At 45.9% G+C, this 18,384-nt stretch overlaps 1 protein-coding gene across 1 annotated transcript in view; it reads right to left on the bottom strand.

Moving 5' to 3' along the window:
* LOC137546706 (synaptotagmin-2-like) overlaps positions 1–7,529 on the bottom strand; it is a 165,933-nt gene extending 158,404 nt beyond the window's left edge. Inside the window, exon 1 of the mRNA XM_068269466.1 lies at positions 7,403–7,529. Coding sequence (XP_068125567.1) covers positions 7,403–7,499 — 97 coding nt within the window. The 5' untranslated portion in view covers positions 7,500–7,529. The remainder of the gene's footprint in view (positions 1–7,402) is intronic.
* Between the last annotated feature and the right edge of the window lie 10,855 nt (positions 7,530–18,384).

Genomic DNA, 18,384 nt, shown 5'->3' with positions numbered 1-18,384 from the left:
TAGCTAGACACAGGACACCTAATGTGGTATTGTGTTTGGTGCAACAGTAATAAGAGAAGTTATTTCCCGAGGAGCGGGAGATACAGACAATATTGCAGCCACGGATCCCCTGAGGGGCAGGGGATTCAGAGTGCACTGCAGCCAGTGGACGCCTGAGAAGCAGGGACCACTGACGGTATTAGAGAGTATGATCACCTGAAGGGCAGGTGATCAAGACTAAGCAATAGCCTAGGATCCCCTGAGGAGCAGGGAATACAGACTATACTGCAGCCAGGAATAACCTGAGGAGCAGGAATTCAGATAGTACTGCAGCCAGTGGACACCTGAGGAGCAGGGACCACTGACTGTGCTGCAAGTGAGGTCACAGGTGGAATGAGTGATTATGACTGTACTACAGCCAAGGATTCCCTGAGGCGCAGGGAATCAGACTGTACTGCAGCCAGTGGACTCCTGAGGAGCAGGGACCACTGACTTTGCTGCAAGATGATCTCCTGAGGAGCAGGTGATCAACAGACACTATTTGCAGCTAACAGACACCTGAGGAACAAGTGTCACAGACAGTACAGTAAGACTGGTCACCTAAGGGTTAGGTGACAGCCCTTAAGATTTCCCTCACTAGTGGTAAGACCCACTAGTGAGGATAGAAAGGTCAGACAAGCAAAGTCAGCAACGAATGGGCAGATACAGTACAGAGGTGGAAGACTGATTCGGTATCATCTAGGTACAGGCAGAGTCGGCAACAGTAATAAGATAGGCAGAAGTACCAAATCAGTAAGCAAGAGAGTAGTCAGGAGAGCGAGAGATCATAACAGATAAACAGTAGTAATATAGCAATATCCTAGTCTAGGTGTGAAGTCCTTGGTTTCAACACCTGGGAACTATACTAATAGATGTACTATAGCAATATAATAGTACTTAAAGAGACACTGAAGCGAAAAAAAATATATGATATAGTGAATTGGTTGTGTACTATGAATAATTACTAGAAGATTAGCAGCAAAGAAAATATTCTCATACTTTTATTTTCAGGTATATAGTGTTTTTTGTAACATTGCATCATTCTATAATATGTGCAGATTACACAACACTCAGCATTCAAAATGAGTCTTTCAGAGCAGTCTGTGAACTAATGACCTCTCCTCTAGCAGAGGAAAAGTAAATAGTCCAGGAACAGTTAAGATAATAAAAGTCAGATAACAGCCCTCTCCACGACTAACTTAGTCGGAGAGCTTAATGGCTTGTTTGCATAGAGATAACAACTGGAGTTTCTCAACTCTTCCTGTACCGGAAACAATTACACTGATGTATCTGATCTTAATGTTTTATTTCTTAGCTGTGCTACACATACAAATCATAATATCATCATTTTTTTTTCCGCTTCAGTGTCTCTTTAAAACTATCAACGGAATCTGACTAAGTGTGAATTCCCAGCTCCGGCTGGTTCTAACACACTGTAAGATCTGACTAGGGTCTGAGCGCTCACACGTAAGCATTTGCAACAGCAGACAACTTGCAACTGACAGGCAAGTCCTATAAATACCCAGAGCGCTCCACAGCGCCGCCCCAGTCACTCAGCCAATCCAGAGCATAGCTGGAGTCAGCTGATCGGCTTGATCAGCTGACTCCTCTTCTACTTGTAACCACCTGCTCATGGCAAGAGACAGAGGAGAGTGCTCGATCCTCATACTGCTAGACCTTTCTGCAGCCTTTGATACAGTTGACCATGACATCTTGATAAACAGGCTACAGGAATACTGCGGCATTGATGGCATAGTTCTTCAGTGGTTCCAATCCTTCTTGAGTGGCAGAACCCACAAAGTGTCTATTGGACCCTTCCTGTCTACCCCTATATCACTTAAGTATGGGGTGCCCCAGGGCTCAATCCTCTCTCCCCTGCTTTTCACGATTTACATGTTACCGCTTGGAAAACTAATCCAAAAACATGGCCTGACATACCACTACTATGCAGACGACACCCAACTATATCTTTCCTTCAAGCCTGGTGTGAAAGACCCAACTCTAACTATAAACGCCTGTTTACGTGAACTACAGCAATGGATGAATGACAACTGGCTGAAACTAAATGCAGACAAAACTGAAGTCCTTCTGATTGGAGGGCAGAGCATGATAACAAAACAACTTAACCCTCCTGGCGGTATGAAAAATTCCACCAGGAGGCAGCGCGGCAGTTTTTTTTTTTTTTTAAATCATGTAGCGAGCCCAGGGCTCGCTACATGATAGCCGCTGCTCAGCGGCATCCCCCGGCCCTCTTCGATCAGGAAATCCCGTTCAAAGAATGGGATTTCCTGGAGGGCTTCCCCCGTCGCCATGGCGACGGGGCGGGATGATGTCACCGACGTCAGCGACGTCGTGACGTCATTGGGAGGCACTGATTGGCCAGGCAGCGCACGGGGTCTGGGGGGGGCCGTGCGCCGCAACGGATAGCGGCGATCGGGCGCGGGGCGGCGGCGATCAGTGTGCTGGCCGGAGAAAACCTCCTGCACGGCTTACCCCGAACTACGGGAATAGGAGGCACGGATCTACGCAGCTCTGATCATGTGCGTAGCCTGGGAGTTTTAATTGATGGGAATTTAAACGTCAGAACTCAAATCTCTGATGTGGTGAAATCATCCTATTTTCACCTGAAGAACATTGAAAAAATCAAGCACCTCATCCCCCCACAAGATCTGCCAACCTTAGTCCATGCCTTCATCGCATCCCGACTGGACTACTGTAATGCTCTCTACACTGGCCTTCCAAAAAAGGTCTTGTACCGCCTACAGCTGATACAGAATACTGCTGCCAGACTGCTAACCAACCAACCCCGTCACTGCCACATAACGCCAGTCCTGCACTCCCTTCACTGGCAACCTATAGAATGGAGGGTCCAATTCAAGATCGGCCTACTGACATTTAAATCCCTGAATAATCTGGGCCCTGGATACATGAAAGATATGTTGCAGCTGCGTAGCAATCCCCGCATTCTCAGATCCACAGGTTCTAATAATCTAGTCATACCCAGAGTCCACTTGGAAACTTTTGGTCTCAGAGCCTTCTGTCATGCTGCCCCTACGTTTTGGAACTCCCTACCTCAACAGATCAGGACAGCTCCATCACTGGCCGTGTTTAATTCCAGACTGAAAACCCACCTGTTCAGTTTGACATTTGCAGAATTATAACTTTTGTTGTGTAAATTACTTCATCCTACTACCAATTACTGAATCTGAGAGAGCCTAAGCGCTTTGAGTCCTATGGGAGAAAAGCGCTATAGAAATGTTATTGTATTGTATTGTACTTGCATAAAGGTCCTGTCGTCTGGCGCGCGCGTAGCTCTTTATCTGTGTGCACTATAAGGGCCAGGCGAACCAGCAGCATGTAGCTGCGCGTAAGAAGCCGCCGGCTGGAATGCGGAGATGGCCGCCATGCCGCTTGCCCATGCGGCGGCATCTCCGCTATTCTTTACACAGCAATTATTTATGCTGATACCCACTCCCAGGGCCTTTTTCCACTAGCTGTGTTCATTTATGCAGCGTATTCACTGTGTTTTCATTTTGAACAATGCCCATTCACTTGAATGAAAATTGTATCAAAATCAAGGGAAAATTGTCACGATTTTGAAAAATCGAGCTGCTATACAAAGTATAAAGAGCTCAATCACAGCCTAAACACGGCAGGACAGCAATTGCATTTGTCAGATCAGACTAATGGAAACGGTCGCTTCTGTTTTGTTAAACTGTACCTTGCATTTTGTGATCCATTAGCAATCGGTGTTGGATCGCAAACTGTTGGATCACAAAATGCAGGGTAGTGGAAAAGAAAACCAAAATTAAGCGTGGCGAATTTGCTGCAATTTTGGCAAATTTTGTAACGTTTCTTATTTAAGTGAATGGGAATGAGTTTTTCGAAACGCAAATGCAGCACCACATGCACCACTGCAGGGATCAAAGTGATGAAAGAGCAGAGTGGACATATAAGCATAGGAACATCGCAGCACTCAGCTTATGGGGTGGGGCCTCCACATTTGAGACAACCAACTTTTTCCAGTTTTTTAGGTAAAAGTTGGGGGTCGGCATATACTCAAGTATATACGGTATCTGTATGTTTTCTGGATGTCAGAGTTTACCTGCCGAGACTAGAGGAGAACATACAAACTGCATGTAGGTAATGTCCTGGTCCAGATTTGAACTGCAAGGCAAGAGTGCTATCTATCCACTGTGCTACCATGCTGCCAAAGAGCAATGTCTATAATTTCAGCTAATGAGCACTACAGAATGGATATGTAAACACTTCTCTGGATGCAGCTGCAGCATTCAGTGTTCCTGAATGGGATCTGCATCAACACATCACAATGGACTGCACCATAAGTGGCCCTATATAGTGGTAAAGCATATGGCCCGCATATTTACCTGGTGTGACTGAGCTTATTTATAAAGGCGATCATTAAGAGCCATGCTACAGATGGACTTTGTTGCAGCAGCTTTTCCCTGTGACTGGTCTCTAACAATGGACTTTTATAGGGAGCGTCTATTGCTAGGTTTCATTTCCTGCCTGTATTAAAACTTGCCCGGTGACTAAAGGTTGCAATCATTTTTTGATTAGTGTCGCTGTCATTCACAACACTTGCTCCTAAAGCAAGCATATCACTAGAGACTTGCCTAGTCTCAACACACAGCAAATAGTTGCCGCAACTGAGCTGCTCACGAGACACGGCCCATATGCTGCATCTATAGCACCTTACCTATTTTCCTGTGACATTAAGATGTGGAATGCATTGCCACAGGAAGTCGTTCTGGCAAACTCTATACCTGCATTTAAAGGGGGCTTAGATGTGTAACGATCGGTGTCAGCAACCAGAGAGAGAATCTGATCCTTGGCGATCCGCAGTATCCCCATGAATACAGATATACCCGATTATTGAGGATCTGCCCAATCGTCAACAATCAGATATGTCTAACCTCTAGACACCAGAGAGAGTGTAAGTGTTTGGTGCAACAGTAACAACTCTGAGTAAATACCACCAGAGGAGCTGGAGGCCTATACTCCTGAGGAATTCACCCCTGAGCGGTGGGTGATATTCCTGTAGCCTGTGGACCCCTGAGCGAGGGACCAAGGCTGGGATGCAGGAAGCCCTGCTGTTAATATGTAAGGTTTTGCCCTGAACTGGGCTAACGTAACACAGTAATAACACAACCTAGTCTGGGGTGTGAGGTCCATATTCACAACACCCTGGAACTAGTCTGGAGCATAACATAAATGATAATACAATTCCCTAATCTTGGGTGTGAGTTCCGTGATCATCAACACCCTGGAACTAGTCTGGAGTATAACATAAATGATAATACAGTTCCCTAGTCTTGGATGTGAGTTCCGTGATCATCAACACCCTGGAACTAGTCTGGAGTATAACATAAATGATAATACAGTTCCCTAGTCTTGGATGTGAGGGCCTTGATCTCAACACCCTGGAACTATGCTAGAGAATACACAGAAGATACACAATATTCCTAGTCTGGGGTGTGAGGACCTTGATCTCAACACCCTGGAACTGGTCTAACAAATAATACAATTCAATTAGTACTCTAAGCTATCAAGAACCTGACTCAGTGTGGATTCCCAGCTCCAGCCGGTTCTGGCACACTGTCGGGTCTAGCTAAGGTCTGAGTGCCTTCACGCAAGTGTTAGCAATGGCAGACAACCAGCAACTGACAAGCAGCAGAATATATACAGTAGTTGCTGGACTCTGCCGCCCCGCCCGAGCCATTCAGCCAATCAGCCAATCATGAGTCCTGATCAGCTGACACTTCCCGTGCTGGTATAAAGGTCCTGAGTTCAGGCCCGCGCGCGCGTTGCTCTCCATCTGCCTATGTGCACTAACAGACCCAGCCACACCAAGCGCATGCTGCTGCATGCAAACCGCCGCGTTGGACGTGGAAACAGCCGCTTTGCTGTCAGGACATGCGGCGGCTTTTCACCATACTACCAGACACGTGTCCATGCGTGCAAACCGCCGCTTTGGAAGCGGAGTCAGCCGCCTTGCTCTTGGCATATGCGGCGGCTTTTCCGCGTTTTCTCACAAGATGCTTTCCTTGCGTTGAAAGACATCCATGGCTACAATTACTAGGTAATGCCTAATGATGTTGATCCAGGGATTTTATCTGATTGCCATCTGGAGTCGGGAAGGAATTTTTCCCTTTTTTGGGCTAATTGTACCATGCCTTATAAGGGTTTTTTCGCCTTCCTCTGGATCAACAGGGATATGTGAGGGAGTAGGCTGGTGTTGTACTTTGTACTGGTTGAACTCGATGGACGTATGTCTTTTTTCAACCAAAATAACTATGTAACTATTATATTGTAAAAGCAAATTACAACGTCTTCTGAGCTCCAGTGGGTCACAATTGGTGCAAGGAAAGGAAGCCTGTGCTGACCTAGTATTAATTAATACTTCTCCCACTTTAATTTAAAACCTGTCTGAAATATCATGCAGAAGATCAGCAGAGATAGATCATTAGCATGAAACTCATTAAAATGCCAAAATACACCAAGTAATACCCCCCCCCCCCACTCCCTTTTCTAATATTACACCTATAAATGTTTAACAATTTCGTCAGTCCTCCCCACATATTGCAGACTGCATGGACAGGGATTTAGAGAAAATCTAAGAGATCTTTTTTTTTTTTAATCTGTAGATGCAATCACTGATCATAGAGCAAGAGCGACACCTAGTGGTGCGACAGCAAAAAGTACCTCCATAATCGCAGAATTTATATGCAGCTTGAAACTGGACAAATCAAATGCAGTTGCTGCCAATATGGATTAGCCCAATTCCAAGCTGGATACAAATAGCAACACAATTTGCATCAAGTCAGAAATATTAGCATCTATTTGGTAATTTCTAGTCATGATAATCATTTTTTCTCTATTTAACATTTTTTTCCCACTATTAACGTTTATTGTAAAACCGAGTAAAAAGTTGTACAACAACATATAGCATCTCATGTCAAAATGCAAAAATATGTACAATGAATAATTGCATTTGCATGTAAGCCCGAGAAAGCAATGATAATAGAAAGTGAGGATAAAAGAGGCCTTGTGAGTCTGCCAATGATCATCATATTAACATTCTCATCCCTCTGCTACGTAGCAGTTAGAGGATACTAGTACAGGATAATGCAAAAATGTCATAGAAAATGTTTACCATGTGTTTTGCCTAAGCAAATAGGGTTTTTAAACCCTCTAACTTCGCTCACCATTCAAAGATGGGAATAAACCAAAATTGCTGCAAAACATGTATATTTAACTCAAAGAAATAGTTTATTTAGTTCTACAATCCTGTTACAATATTATCTAAGGCCTGCAGAATCATAGTTAGTTGATTAATTAGAAGCATGCATCAACACGTTACCAGCTGTTGTAGCATCACCCAGGGAGAATTGGGGGACCTCAGCGACCACGAAGGGGAAACACCTGGAACATACACGAACAGCACGTCTGCTGATCATCTGGAAGATCCCAAAGTCAAAGTGTTTTCCCCCTGCCTTTAACGGACAGAATCGTCATAACCGCGCAAGCGCATAAGCAGCTAATCAGAACATGTTTCTATTCCGCGCAAGCACAGAAAGAACACATGTTACTGCTGCTGCCTCAGCGCGTGATCACAACATGATCTTATTCCACGCAAGCGCAGAAAGACCATATATTGCTATTTTAGCGCGTGATCAGAACATGCTCTTACTGCGCGCAGGCGCAGAAAGTCCACATGTTGCCAATCAAGTGCTTTGTGGATGTTGCTTTGTGGACAAAGAATGTGAGCAAATGTAAGAAATGTAACTTATTGCACAGCAATTCATTGTTCTTACTCTGCACAAGGACAGACAAAATACAGCAACGATTTCAGTTGCTGTGTTAAACCCAATTAACTCATCCAGTACTAAACAGAGAACACATTTAACATATATACGTGAACAGTAATCCATACATTAAAAAAGGATCCATACATAAAGACAGGCATGTCACTAACGTATCTGTAACGATTGTGGAATTCTCTCCGTGATCAGCGCACAAGATGTGCGCTGACACTGCGGAAATCCTTCACAAGCGTGTAATTTGAGGGAACTCAGTAAAAGGTGCAATGCATCTGTAGAGGGAAATTCCTGTCGGCAGGTGGAGCTGTGGAGTGCAGAGGAACAGCTCCTCTGCCCTGCCACACACGCCAGACAGGAATTGCACGCAGGGAAGAAACGCAGGGCAAGATAGCCCTGAAAGAGAGAGATCAAAGCGATAGAGGGTATGCGTGTTCACCAAATTAGTCGCCACCCTGCGACGATGAACACACAACCATGAAGACAAAGTGAGAAGGCAATCGCCAGAGATGGCGATTGCTAACAGAGACACAAGACCGAATAAGCACAGATGAAGAATGTATGTATGTCCACCAATCTAGCCGCCACCTGCGACGGCAGACACACAACAAGGAAACCGAGTGAGAACGCAATCGCCTGAGAAGCGATTGCGAATCAGATTGAGCAAAGGGACAGATTGTATGTGTGTGCACCAAACTAGTCACCAACCCGCGACGGTGCATACACAACAGCAGATATGAAGTAGGAACGCAATCGCAAGAGAGGCGATTGCCAGAGGTGACACAAGGCTACAGCAAGACAGAGCACGAGAGTAGCAAAGGCACAGCAAATCATACAATGAGGAGATACGAAAAATAACAAACGCTAGCTAAACGCGAACACCGCACTCATTCGCAACAGTGCACGCGTTCATGCGCGGTCCCCGCATGATAAGCACAACAGAGACAAGCACGCCTAACTAACCACCGACAGACAAACATGAAACAGAGGACGCGAGTGCTTGCTTAACGGTTACCTCACCGAGCCTCCAGCAAGCGTTCGTAGCAGACAAGACAGACACATGAAAACATGAACAAGTGAGAGATAGGATCCACAGCACTAGCGAAAGAGGCTAGTGCGATCCAGGAAGACAGAGCAGAAGGATCCACAGCACTAGCGCAAGAGGCTAGTGCAATCCAAGTACAGCAAGAGAGATGGAGATCAGACGGATCCACAGCACTAGCGCAAGGCGAGTGCGATCTTGGCAAGACAGAACAGATGAGATAGCTGGTAGCAACCGCTGCTCCAGCTATACTCTAAGAACAAAGATCAGAACGACTTCCTGTCGACCACCGCTGGGACAGGACAATCGCAACAGACAAACAAAACAGGTATGCAATCCTAACTGCACTAGGGAAACTGCCTAGTGCAGTTCCAGGAATTACTCTAGGCTAATCTTCAAACAAAGAGCAAGGCTGACACTCCAGGCGAGTGTTACACAGGAACTAACTCTTATGACCAGCAAAGGACTCTGGGAAACATAGCTCTTTATACTGCCAGTCATCAAAGGAGGCAGGTAGGAGATTTGCATAACGAGTGTATGCAAATTCCTCAGCAGCAGAACAGACCAGAAACTTGTAATGGAAAAACAGGTCTCTCTTGCAGAGACCTGCAGCCCACAGACTAGAGGAATGGTCAAACAGCTGTCTGCCAGTGCATCCAGCTGAGCGGATCATTACAGTATCACATTATGTTATCACTGAACTGTACTACTTCAGTATCCTGCTCCAGGAGGAAGAGGAAGTAGGCGGAAAGGGTAGGTGGAAAGGGTAAAATAAGAAAGATAAGGAATTAAAGTGATGAATACAGAAAAAAAGAAAGAGAGAAGAGAAAGAAGAAGAGTGCATGCAAGTCTACAAAAGAAGGACCTGGGGATATAGTATTACGGGCCATCTATGTGGATACTCAGACATTCATAAGGGTTTTGCATTCATCCAAATACTGGAACTCTACCCATACTGACATCCTTGGCGAGGAAAACAAGTTCTTCCATTGCTCCCATGGATTCCACTCTCACTTCCGGAGACTTCCACACACAGTAAGGAATATCTGATAAATCTAGGAAATCAGGTGTCTTTGAGGTCTGTCACTAAGCACTAGGTTCTCAAAACTCGCGAGAGGCTTGGTCCAGTCAAATTTGCCTTTCAGGGAGTTTAGGTAGTGGCGTAGCTGCAGATATTGCCAATTGGATAGCTGGCTGTTTTCTCTAAATAGATTCATATCTGACATAGATTTAGTAGCCCCCCCTGAGTGTCTTTAAGTCTAGAGCAACTACTTCCGTGCCAGTCATAGAGAAAAGGGATGTCAGTGGCTGAAGGACAAGCTGGGTTATTCAGAAGCGGAGTAAGGCCTCGTTTCCACAGCGCACTGCCCTGTGCGTTCAGCAAGGTATTCATTTTTCCATGTAACTAAATGTAGCTGGTTCACATCTATGCGCTGCGCTGAGCAGCGTTACAAAAACGTAGTGTTGTATGCATTTCTGTGCGCTGAGCTGTAAAGCGCACATCAATGCAAGTGAATGGGTGCGCTTTTTTAGCGCATAGAAGCGCGTACAAGCGCATAGAAGCGCATTTGGTTTTTACCCCTAATTGGAGAAAAAAATACATTTACATACAAAAACAAAGTTTTATTGACAATTGCTGCTGCTACAGTAAGCAAAACGTGCTTTAATCTCCTTGCCGGTTATCCCGAGCTCAGCTCAGGGTAACCTGCGCAGGAGGATTTCTCAGGCCCCGCTGGGCCGATTTGCATAATTTTTTTTTTTGTTACAAGCAGCTAGCACTTTGCTAGCTGCTTGTAACACCCGCTCGCCGCCGATCCGCCGCTATCCGCAACGTCGCGCCACCCCCCCCCCCCCTCCAGACCCCTTGCGCAGCCTGGCCAATCAAGGCCAGGCAGCGCTGAGGGGTGGCCCGGGATTTCCTGTGACGTCCCGACGTCCATGACGTCGGTGACGTCATCCCGCCCCGTCGCCATGGCGACCGGGAAGCCCTGCAGGAAATCTCGTTCTCAACGGGATTTTCTGCATACTCTGATCGCCGAAGGCGATCGGAGGAGCTCGGGGGATGCCGCCGCTCAGCGGCTATCATGTAGCGAGCCCTGGGCTCGCTACATGATTAAAAAAAAAAAAAAAAAAAAGTTCCACGCTGCCTCCTTGCCGGATATTTTAGAACGGCTAGGAGGTTAAAGAAGCGCAGCGCAACGCACAGAAACGTGCACTAAAGCGCGCACAAGCGTTTTTTACCACGCGCTTTAACATGTTTTTCAGCGCAGCAGATGTGAACGAGGCCTAAGTTTGCCTAGGAAGGACTCAAAACGCATAGTGAGGAGATATTCCTTAATGCACTTTTTGGATTACCCCATAGTTTCCTCATTCTTTCAGGACAATCAGCCGAGCCAAAAGTAGAGCAAGCTGAAGTTTCTTGTTTTACTTGCATATATTTCTTGGGTGATATAGTATTGGGCTATTCCACCACCCTGCAAAGCTGGGATGCCAGGTGATATTTATGGAGATCTGGGAGCCCCATATCTCCCACTTCTTTTGGAAGCGATAAAGTCTTGCCCTTAATCCTTGGTGGCTTATTGCCCCAGATGAACCTATTGATAGCTGTCTGAAGTTCCTTCAGGTATACTGAAGGAAGTTCAATTGGCAGGCATTGACAGAGGTCCCCAACCTGGGGGCCGCGGCCCCCTGGGGGTCCGTGGGCAGATTTCTGGGGGGCCGCGGCGGATCTGGCCTTTCTCCCTCTCCCCCCAGCGGCCGCCGTTCCTGATACCTTATGAGCGGGCGGCCGCTTTCTTCCTTATATTCCCCATAGCCCCTCTCCTCTTTGAAGCATCTCGTATTACAGCAGCGCTTGCTGTGCGCATGCTGTAAGGAGGGAAGGAGGCGGGCAGCGTTCCCATGGTAACAGCGATCGCCGCTACAGGAAGCCGCTGCCCTATTTCCTACCCTTCCTTACAGCAGCCGCGCGGGAAGCGCTGCTGTAATACGAGGTGCTGCAAGAGGAGAGGCGCTATGGGGGATTCAAGGAAGCGACCGCCCGCTCGTAAGATAACAGGAGCGGCGGCCACGGGGGGCTGTGCGGGGGAGAGGAGAGGCTACACTGGGCTAACTGTACTGGCGACACTGGGGCAGCGATACTGGGCTAACTATACTTGCTATTCTGGGCTAACTATACTTGCTATTCTGGGCTAACTATACTTGCTATACTGGGATAACTATACTTGCTATACTGGGCTAACTATACTTGCTATTCTGGGCTAACTATACTTGGTATACTGTGGTAACTGTACTAGCTATACTGGGGTAATTATACTTGCTATACTAGGCTAACTGTACTTGCTATACTGGGCTGACTGTACTTGCTATACTGTGGTAACTGTACTAGCTATACTGGGGTAACTATACTTGCTATACTAGGCTAACTGTACTTGCTATACTGGGGTAACTGTACTTGCTATACTGGGGTAGCTATACTTGCTATACTAGTCTAACTGTACTTGCTATACTGGGGTAACTACTGGCTATACTGGGGTAGCTATACTTGCTATACTAGGCTAACTATACTTGCTATACTGTGGTAACTGTACTAGCTATACTGGGGTAATTATACTTGCTACACTAGGCTAACTGTACTTGCTATACTGGGCTGACTGTACTTGCTATACTGTGGTAACTGTACTAGCTATACTGGGGTAACTATACTTGCTATACTAGGCTAACTGTACTTGCTATACTGTGGTAACTGTACTTGCTATACTGGGGTAGCTATACTTGCTATACTAGTCTAACTGTACTTGCTATACTGGGGTAACTACTGGCTATACTGGGGTAGCTACACTTGCTATACTAGGCTAACTGTACTTGCTATACTGGGGTAACTGTACTTGCTATACTGTGGTAACTGTACTTGCTATACTAGGCTAACTGTACTTGCTATACTGGGGTAACTACTGGCTATACTGGGGTAGCTATACTTGCTATACTGGGCTAACTGTACTTGCTATACTGTGGTAACTGTACTAGCTATACTGGGGTAATTATACTTGCTACACTAGGCTAACTGTACTTGCTATACTGGGCTGACTGTACTTGCTATACTGTGGTAACTGTACTAGCTATACTGGGGTAACTATACTTGCTATACTAGGCTAACTGTACTTGCTATACTGTGGTAACTGTACTTGCTATACTGGGGTAGCTATACTTGCTATACTAGTCTAACTGTACTTGCTATACTGGGGTAACTACTGGCTATACTGGGGTAGCTATACTTGCTATACTAGGCTAACTGTACTTGCTATACTGGGGTAACTGTACTTGCTATACTGTGGTAACTGTACTTGCTATACTAGTCTAACTGTACTTGCTATACTGGGGTAACTACTGGCTATACTGGGGTAGCTATACTTGCTATACTAGGCTAACTGTACTTGCTATAGTGTGGTAACTGTACTTGCTATACTGGGCTAACTGTACTTGCTATACTGTGGTAACTGTACTTGCTATACTAGGCTAACTGTACTTGCTATACTGGGGTAACTACTGGCTATACTGGGGTAGCTATACTTGCTATACTGGGCTAACTGTACTTGCTATACTGTGGTAACTGTACTTGCTATACTAGGCTAACTGTACTTGCTATACTGTGGTAACTGTACTTGCTATACTGGGCTAACTGTACTGGCTATACTGTGGTAACTGTACTTGCTATACTGGGGTAACTATACTTGCTATACTAGGCTAACTGTACTTGCTATAGTGTGGTAACTGTACTTGCTATACTGGGCTAACTGTACTTGCTATACTGTGGTAACTGTACTTGCTATACTAGGCTAACTGTACTGGCTATACTGTGGTAACTGTACTTGCTATACTGGGGTAACTATACTTGCTATACTGGGCTAACTGTACTTGCTATAGTGTGGTAACTGTACTTGCTATACTGGGCTAACTGTACTGGCTATACTGTGGTAACTGTACTTGCTATACTGGGGTAACTATACTTGCTATACTGGGCTAACTGTACTTGCTATAGTGTGGTAACTGTACTTGCTATATACTGTGGTAACTGTACTTGCTATACTAGGCTAACTGTACTGGCTATACTGTGGTAACTGTACTTGCTATACTGGGGTAACTATACTTGCTATACTGGGCTAACTGTACTTGCTATAGTGTGGTAACTGTACTTGCTATACTGTGGTATCTGTACTTGCTATACTAGGCTAACTGTACTGGCTATACTGTGGTAACTGTACTTGCTATACTGGGGTAACTATACTTGCTATACTAGGCTAACTGTACTTGCTATAGTGTGGTAACTGTACTTGCTATACTGGGCTAACTGTACTTGCTATACTGTGGAAACTGCCGCCGACACTAGCCACACCCACTCCCCCCCCCCCGCCCCGCCCCCAGGGGGGCCCCGGAGAAAATTTTGGTCGGGATAGTGGGCCCCGGGCTCAAAAAGGTTGGGGACCCCTGGACTTATGTATAGAAATCTCGGGAGCAGGTTCATCTTACTGAGGCCATCCTGCCAAACCTGTAAAGACTTTCTTGTTGACCCCATTGCAATAAATCCATTTAAAAAAACTTTAAAAAAAACTTTTTTCAGAGTGCCAAAATGTTTTAAATGCTCTCAGACTTTCTAACAGTGACTTTTAGTCTTGAAGAGAGTGAGTTCCTAGAAAATGCATTGTTCAGTAAAATTGACTGAAATGTTTTCAGCTATTACCAGACATTGAGTTTGTCCACTATATGTTCTAATAGATTTTAAACTATTGAAATGTGTTTATGGTTTCTTATGTTGTTTATGCTGTCCAGAAGCAAGTTTAGGGCAATGTGGTCTTGAGGAACGTAGCTACGGAAATGCGTTAATGCTGCTGTAAAGACGTGGGCACTATTACATATAGGGAAGAGCTATCCTACACTCAGAGCCGGGACAAGGTCCTCCAGCACCCAAGGCTGAGACACCAAAGTGCGCCCCTCCATCCCTCCCACCCCAGCTGTCACACACTGATTGCTATTAGACTAAGAGGGCCACAGGGCCCACAACCTCCCCAACACCTTAATATCTAGTTATCTGGCTTGCAGTCACTGCCATGTATCCCCTTTTCTTATTTATTTCTGCTTCAAACACAATTAGGAATGACAGCTGAATGAATTATGCGCCCCCTCCTACACTGTGCCCTGAGGCTGGAGCCTCTCCAGCCTATGCCTCGGCCCGGCCCTGCCTACACTCAGCTCACAGTCAAGCCCGTGGCCACTGCCAGCATGTGAATACAGCTGAGGACAGAGGACAGAACACAGCCCCAACGTCACCCTCTCCAGTAAGACATTATAGTGGGCAGGACATTTCTGGTGGCGGAAGGAATTGGGTCTCATATGCCTATAACGCTACACTGTTGGCTCTTACTTTGTACACAGGAGATACGTGAGTATACAGGCTACCGGCCGGAGCCTGTTTATGCTGACTATTGCTATCACATTGCCTCTTATGAGTGAAGATACCACTGTGTGGATTTTTATTGAATAGTATGACTTATTGCTTTGTCCACCCGTGGATGAAACCTGCAACCTCTGTATGCTGCATAAATTAAGATGAACTCTCCTTAAGAGCATCTGATTGTATGCACACGGATTTCACCCATTATTTGATGAAACTGGGATGCTAGAACTACATTTGGCCTCTCATTTTTATTTTTTAAGGGGGAAACGCCATGTGAGCATGTAAGTGTGACTGGTATGAGGTTCTATTATAGATTAAGTGTTATGTTATATTTGCTCCGATTTGGTCATTTAAACTTTTTATATACACAGTGTATTTTGGTTTGCAATAAATTACCCTTCGTTTAGTGCAACTCATCATTCCTTATTGATCGACTTCAGATGTTCCACAGAGAGCATTGTACTTGGTTTGCTGCTTGTAAAGTGTTATTAGTGCTTTGAAGCACTCTCTATACCAGAGGTCCCCAACCTGGGGGCCGCGGCCCCCTGGGGGTCCGTGGGCAGATTTCTGGGGGGCCGCGGCGGATCTGGCCTTTCTCCCTCTCCCCCCAGCGGCCGCCGTTCCTGATACCTTATGAGCGGGCGGCCGCTTTCTTCCTTATATTCCCCATAGCCCCTCTCCTCTTTGAAGCATCTCGTATTACAGCAGCGCTTGCTGTGCGCATGCTGTAAGGAGGGAAGGAGGCGGGCAGCGTTCCCATGGTAACAGCGATCGCCGCTACAGGAAGCCGCTGCCCTATTTCCTACCCTTCCTTACAGCAGCCGCGCGGGAAGCGCTGCTGTAATACGAGGTGCTGCAAGAGGAGAGGCGCTATGGGGGATTCAAGGAAGCGACCGCCCGCTCGTAAGATAACAGGAGCGGCGGCCACGGGGGGCTGTGCGGGGGAGAGGAGAGGCTACACTGGGCTAACTGTACTGGCGACACTGGGGCAGCGATACTGGGCTAACTATACTTGCTATTCTGGGCTAACTATACTTGCTATTCTGGGCTAACTATACTTGCTATACTGGGATAACTATACTTGCTATACTGGGCTAACTATACTTGCTATTCTGGGCTAACTATACTTGCTATACTGTGGTAACTGTACTAGCTATACTGGGGTAATTATACTTGCTATACTAGGCTAACTGTACTTGCTATACTGGGCTGACTGTACTTGCTATACTGTGGTAACTGTACTAGCTATACTGGGGTAACTATACTTGCTATACTAGGCTAACTGTACTTGCTATACTGGGGTAACTGTACTTGCTATACTGGGGTAGCTATACTTGCTATACTAGTCTAACTGTACTTGCTATACTGGGGTAACTACTGGCTATACTGGGGTAGCTATACTTGCTATACTAGGCTAACTATACTTGCTATACTGTGGTAACTGTACTAGCTATACTGGGGTAATTATACTTGCTACACTAGGCTAACTGTACTTGCTATACTGGGCTGACTGTACTTGCTATACTGTGGTAACTGTACTAGCTATACTGGGGTAACTATACTTGCTATACTAGGCTAACTGTACTTGCTATACTGTGGTAACTGTACTTGCTATACTGGGGTAGCTATACTTGCTATACTAGTCTAACTGTACTTGCTATACTGGGGTAACTACTGGCTATACTGGGGTAGCTACACTTGCTATACTAGGCTAACTGTACTTGCTATACTGGGGTAACTGTACTTGCTATATTGTGGTAACTGTACTTGCTATACTAGGCTAACTGTACTTGCTATACTGGGGTAACTACTGGCTATACTGGGGTAGCTATACTTGCTATACTGGGCTAACTGTACTTGCTATACTGTGGTAACTGTACTTGCTATACTAGGCTAACTGTATTTGCTATACTGTGGTAACTGTACTTGCTATACTAGGCTAACTGTACTGGCTATACTGTGGTAACTGTACTTGCTATACTGGGGTAACTATACTTGCTATACTAGGCTAACCTTACTTGCTATAGTGTGGTAACTGTACTTGCTATACTGGGCTAACTGTACTTGCTATACTGTGGTAACTGTACTTGCTATACTAGGCTAACTGTACTGGCTATACTGTGGTAACTGTACTTGCTATACTGGGGTAACTATACTTGCTATACTAGGCTAACTGTACTTGCTATAGTGTGGTAACTGTACTTGCTATACTGGGCTAACTGTACTTGCTATACTGTGGAAACTGCCGCCGACACTAGCCACACCCACTCACCCCCCCCCCCCGCCCCCAGGGGGGCCTCGGAGAAAATTTTGGTCGGGATAGTGGGCTCAAAAAGGTTGGGGACCCCTGCTCTATACAATCATTCTCATTAAAATGTTTTTAAGGTTGTCTTGTGTTGTTTATTCTGTCTAGAGGCAACTTCGGGGTAATACTTTTTTGTAGGGATTTACTAATGGAAAGTTCTTATCCAATTTGACCTACTGGTTTCAGTTCTTCTTTAGGGCTGGTTCAGACGGACGTTTGGAGGCGTCGCGTTCGTCGGCGTCGCGGCGGCAATGCGTTCGGGCTTTCAGCAGCGTTCGCATTGCGTTCGGATGCGGTCGCGTTTTTTCTTCCCCTAGGGGAACATTACCCTTCGCGGTTAACCGCCCCTGGAAGCAACATGTAGCTTCCAGGGGCTCCTTGAACGCCAGTGAAAATCGGGACCCGAACGCCGCGTTCGTGTAAACGCACGTGAAAGCTTGGTACAAACGCTCCCATTCACTTGAATGGGAGCGTTTAACGCCAAGCCCCGAACGCTGGCAGTAAACGCTCTGCAAGCGTCCGTCTGAACCAGCCCTTAGGACGGGATTCCACTTGTGCCGAGCGTCCATCCTCGAGATGGTTGCCGTCACTTGAGCTTCATTCCAACCGTGCCATGCACAGCTTAGGGGATTCAAATGCAATGTCCAAAATCTGTTGCAGTGCTTCAGGTTATTTTTTTACCGCACACAAATTCAGAAGGAGCCCATTGACCTCAATAGGTTGTGAA

The sequence above is a fragment of the Hyperolius riggenbachi genome, chromosome 2, assembly GCF_040937935.1.
Source record: "Hyperolius riggenbachi isolate aHypRig1 chromosome 2, aHypRig1.pri, whole genome shotgun sequence".
Classification (NCBI taxonomy): domain Eukaryota; kingdom Metazoa; phylum Chordata; class Amphibia; order Anura; family Hyperoliidae; genus Hyperolius; species Hyperolius riggenbachi.
This window is presented reverse-complemented; position numbering and strand designations above follow the sequence as displayed.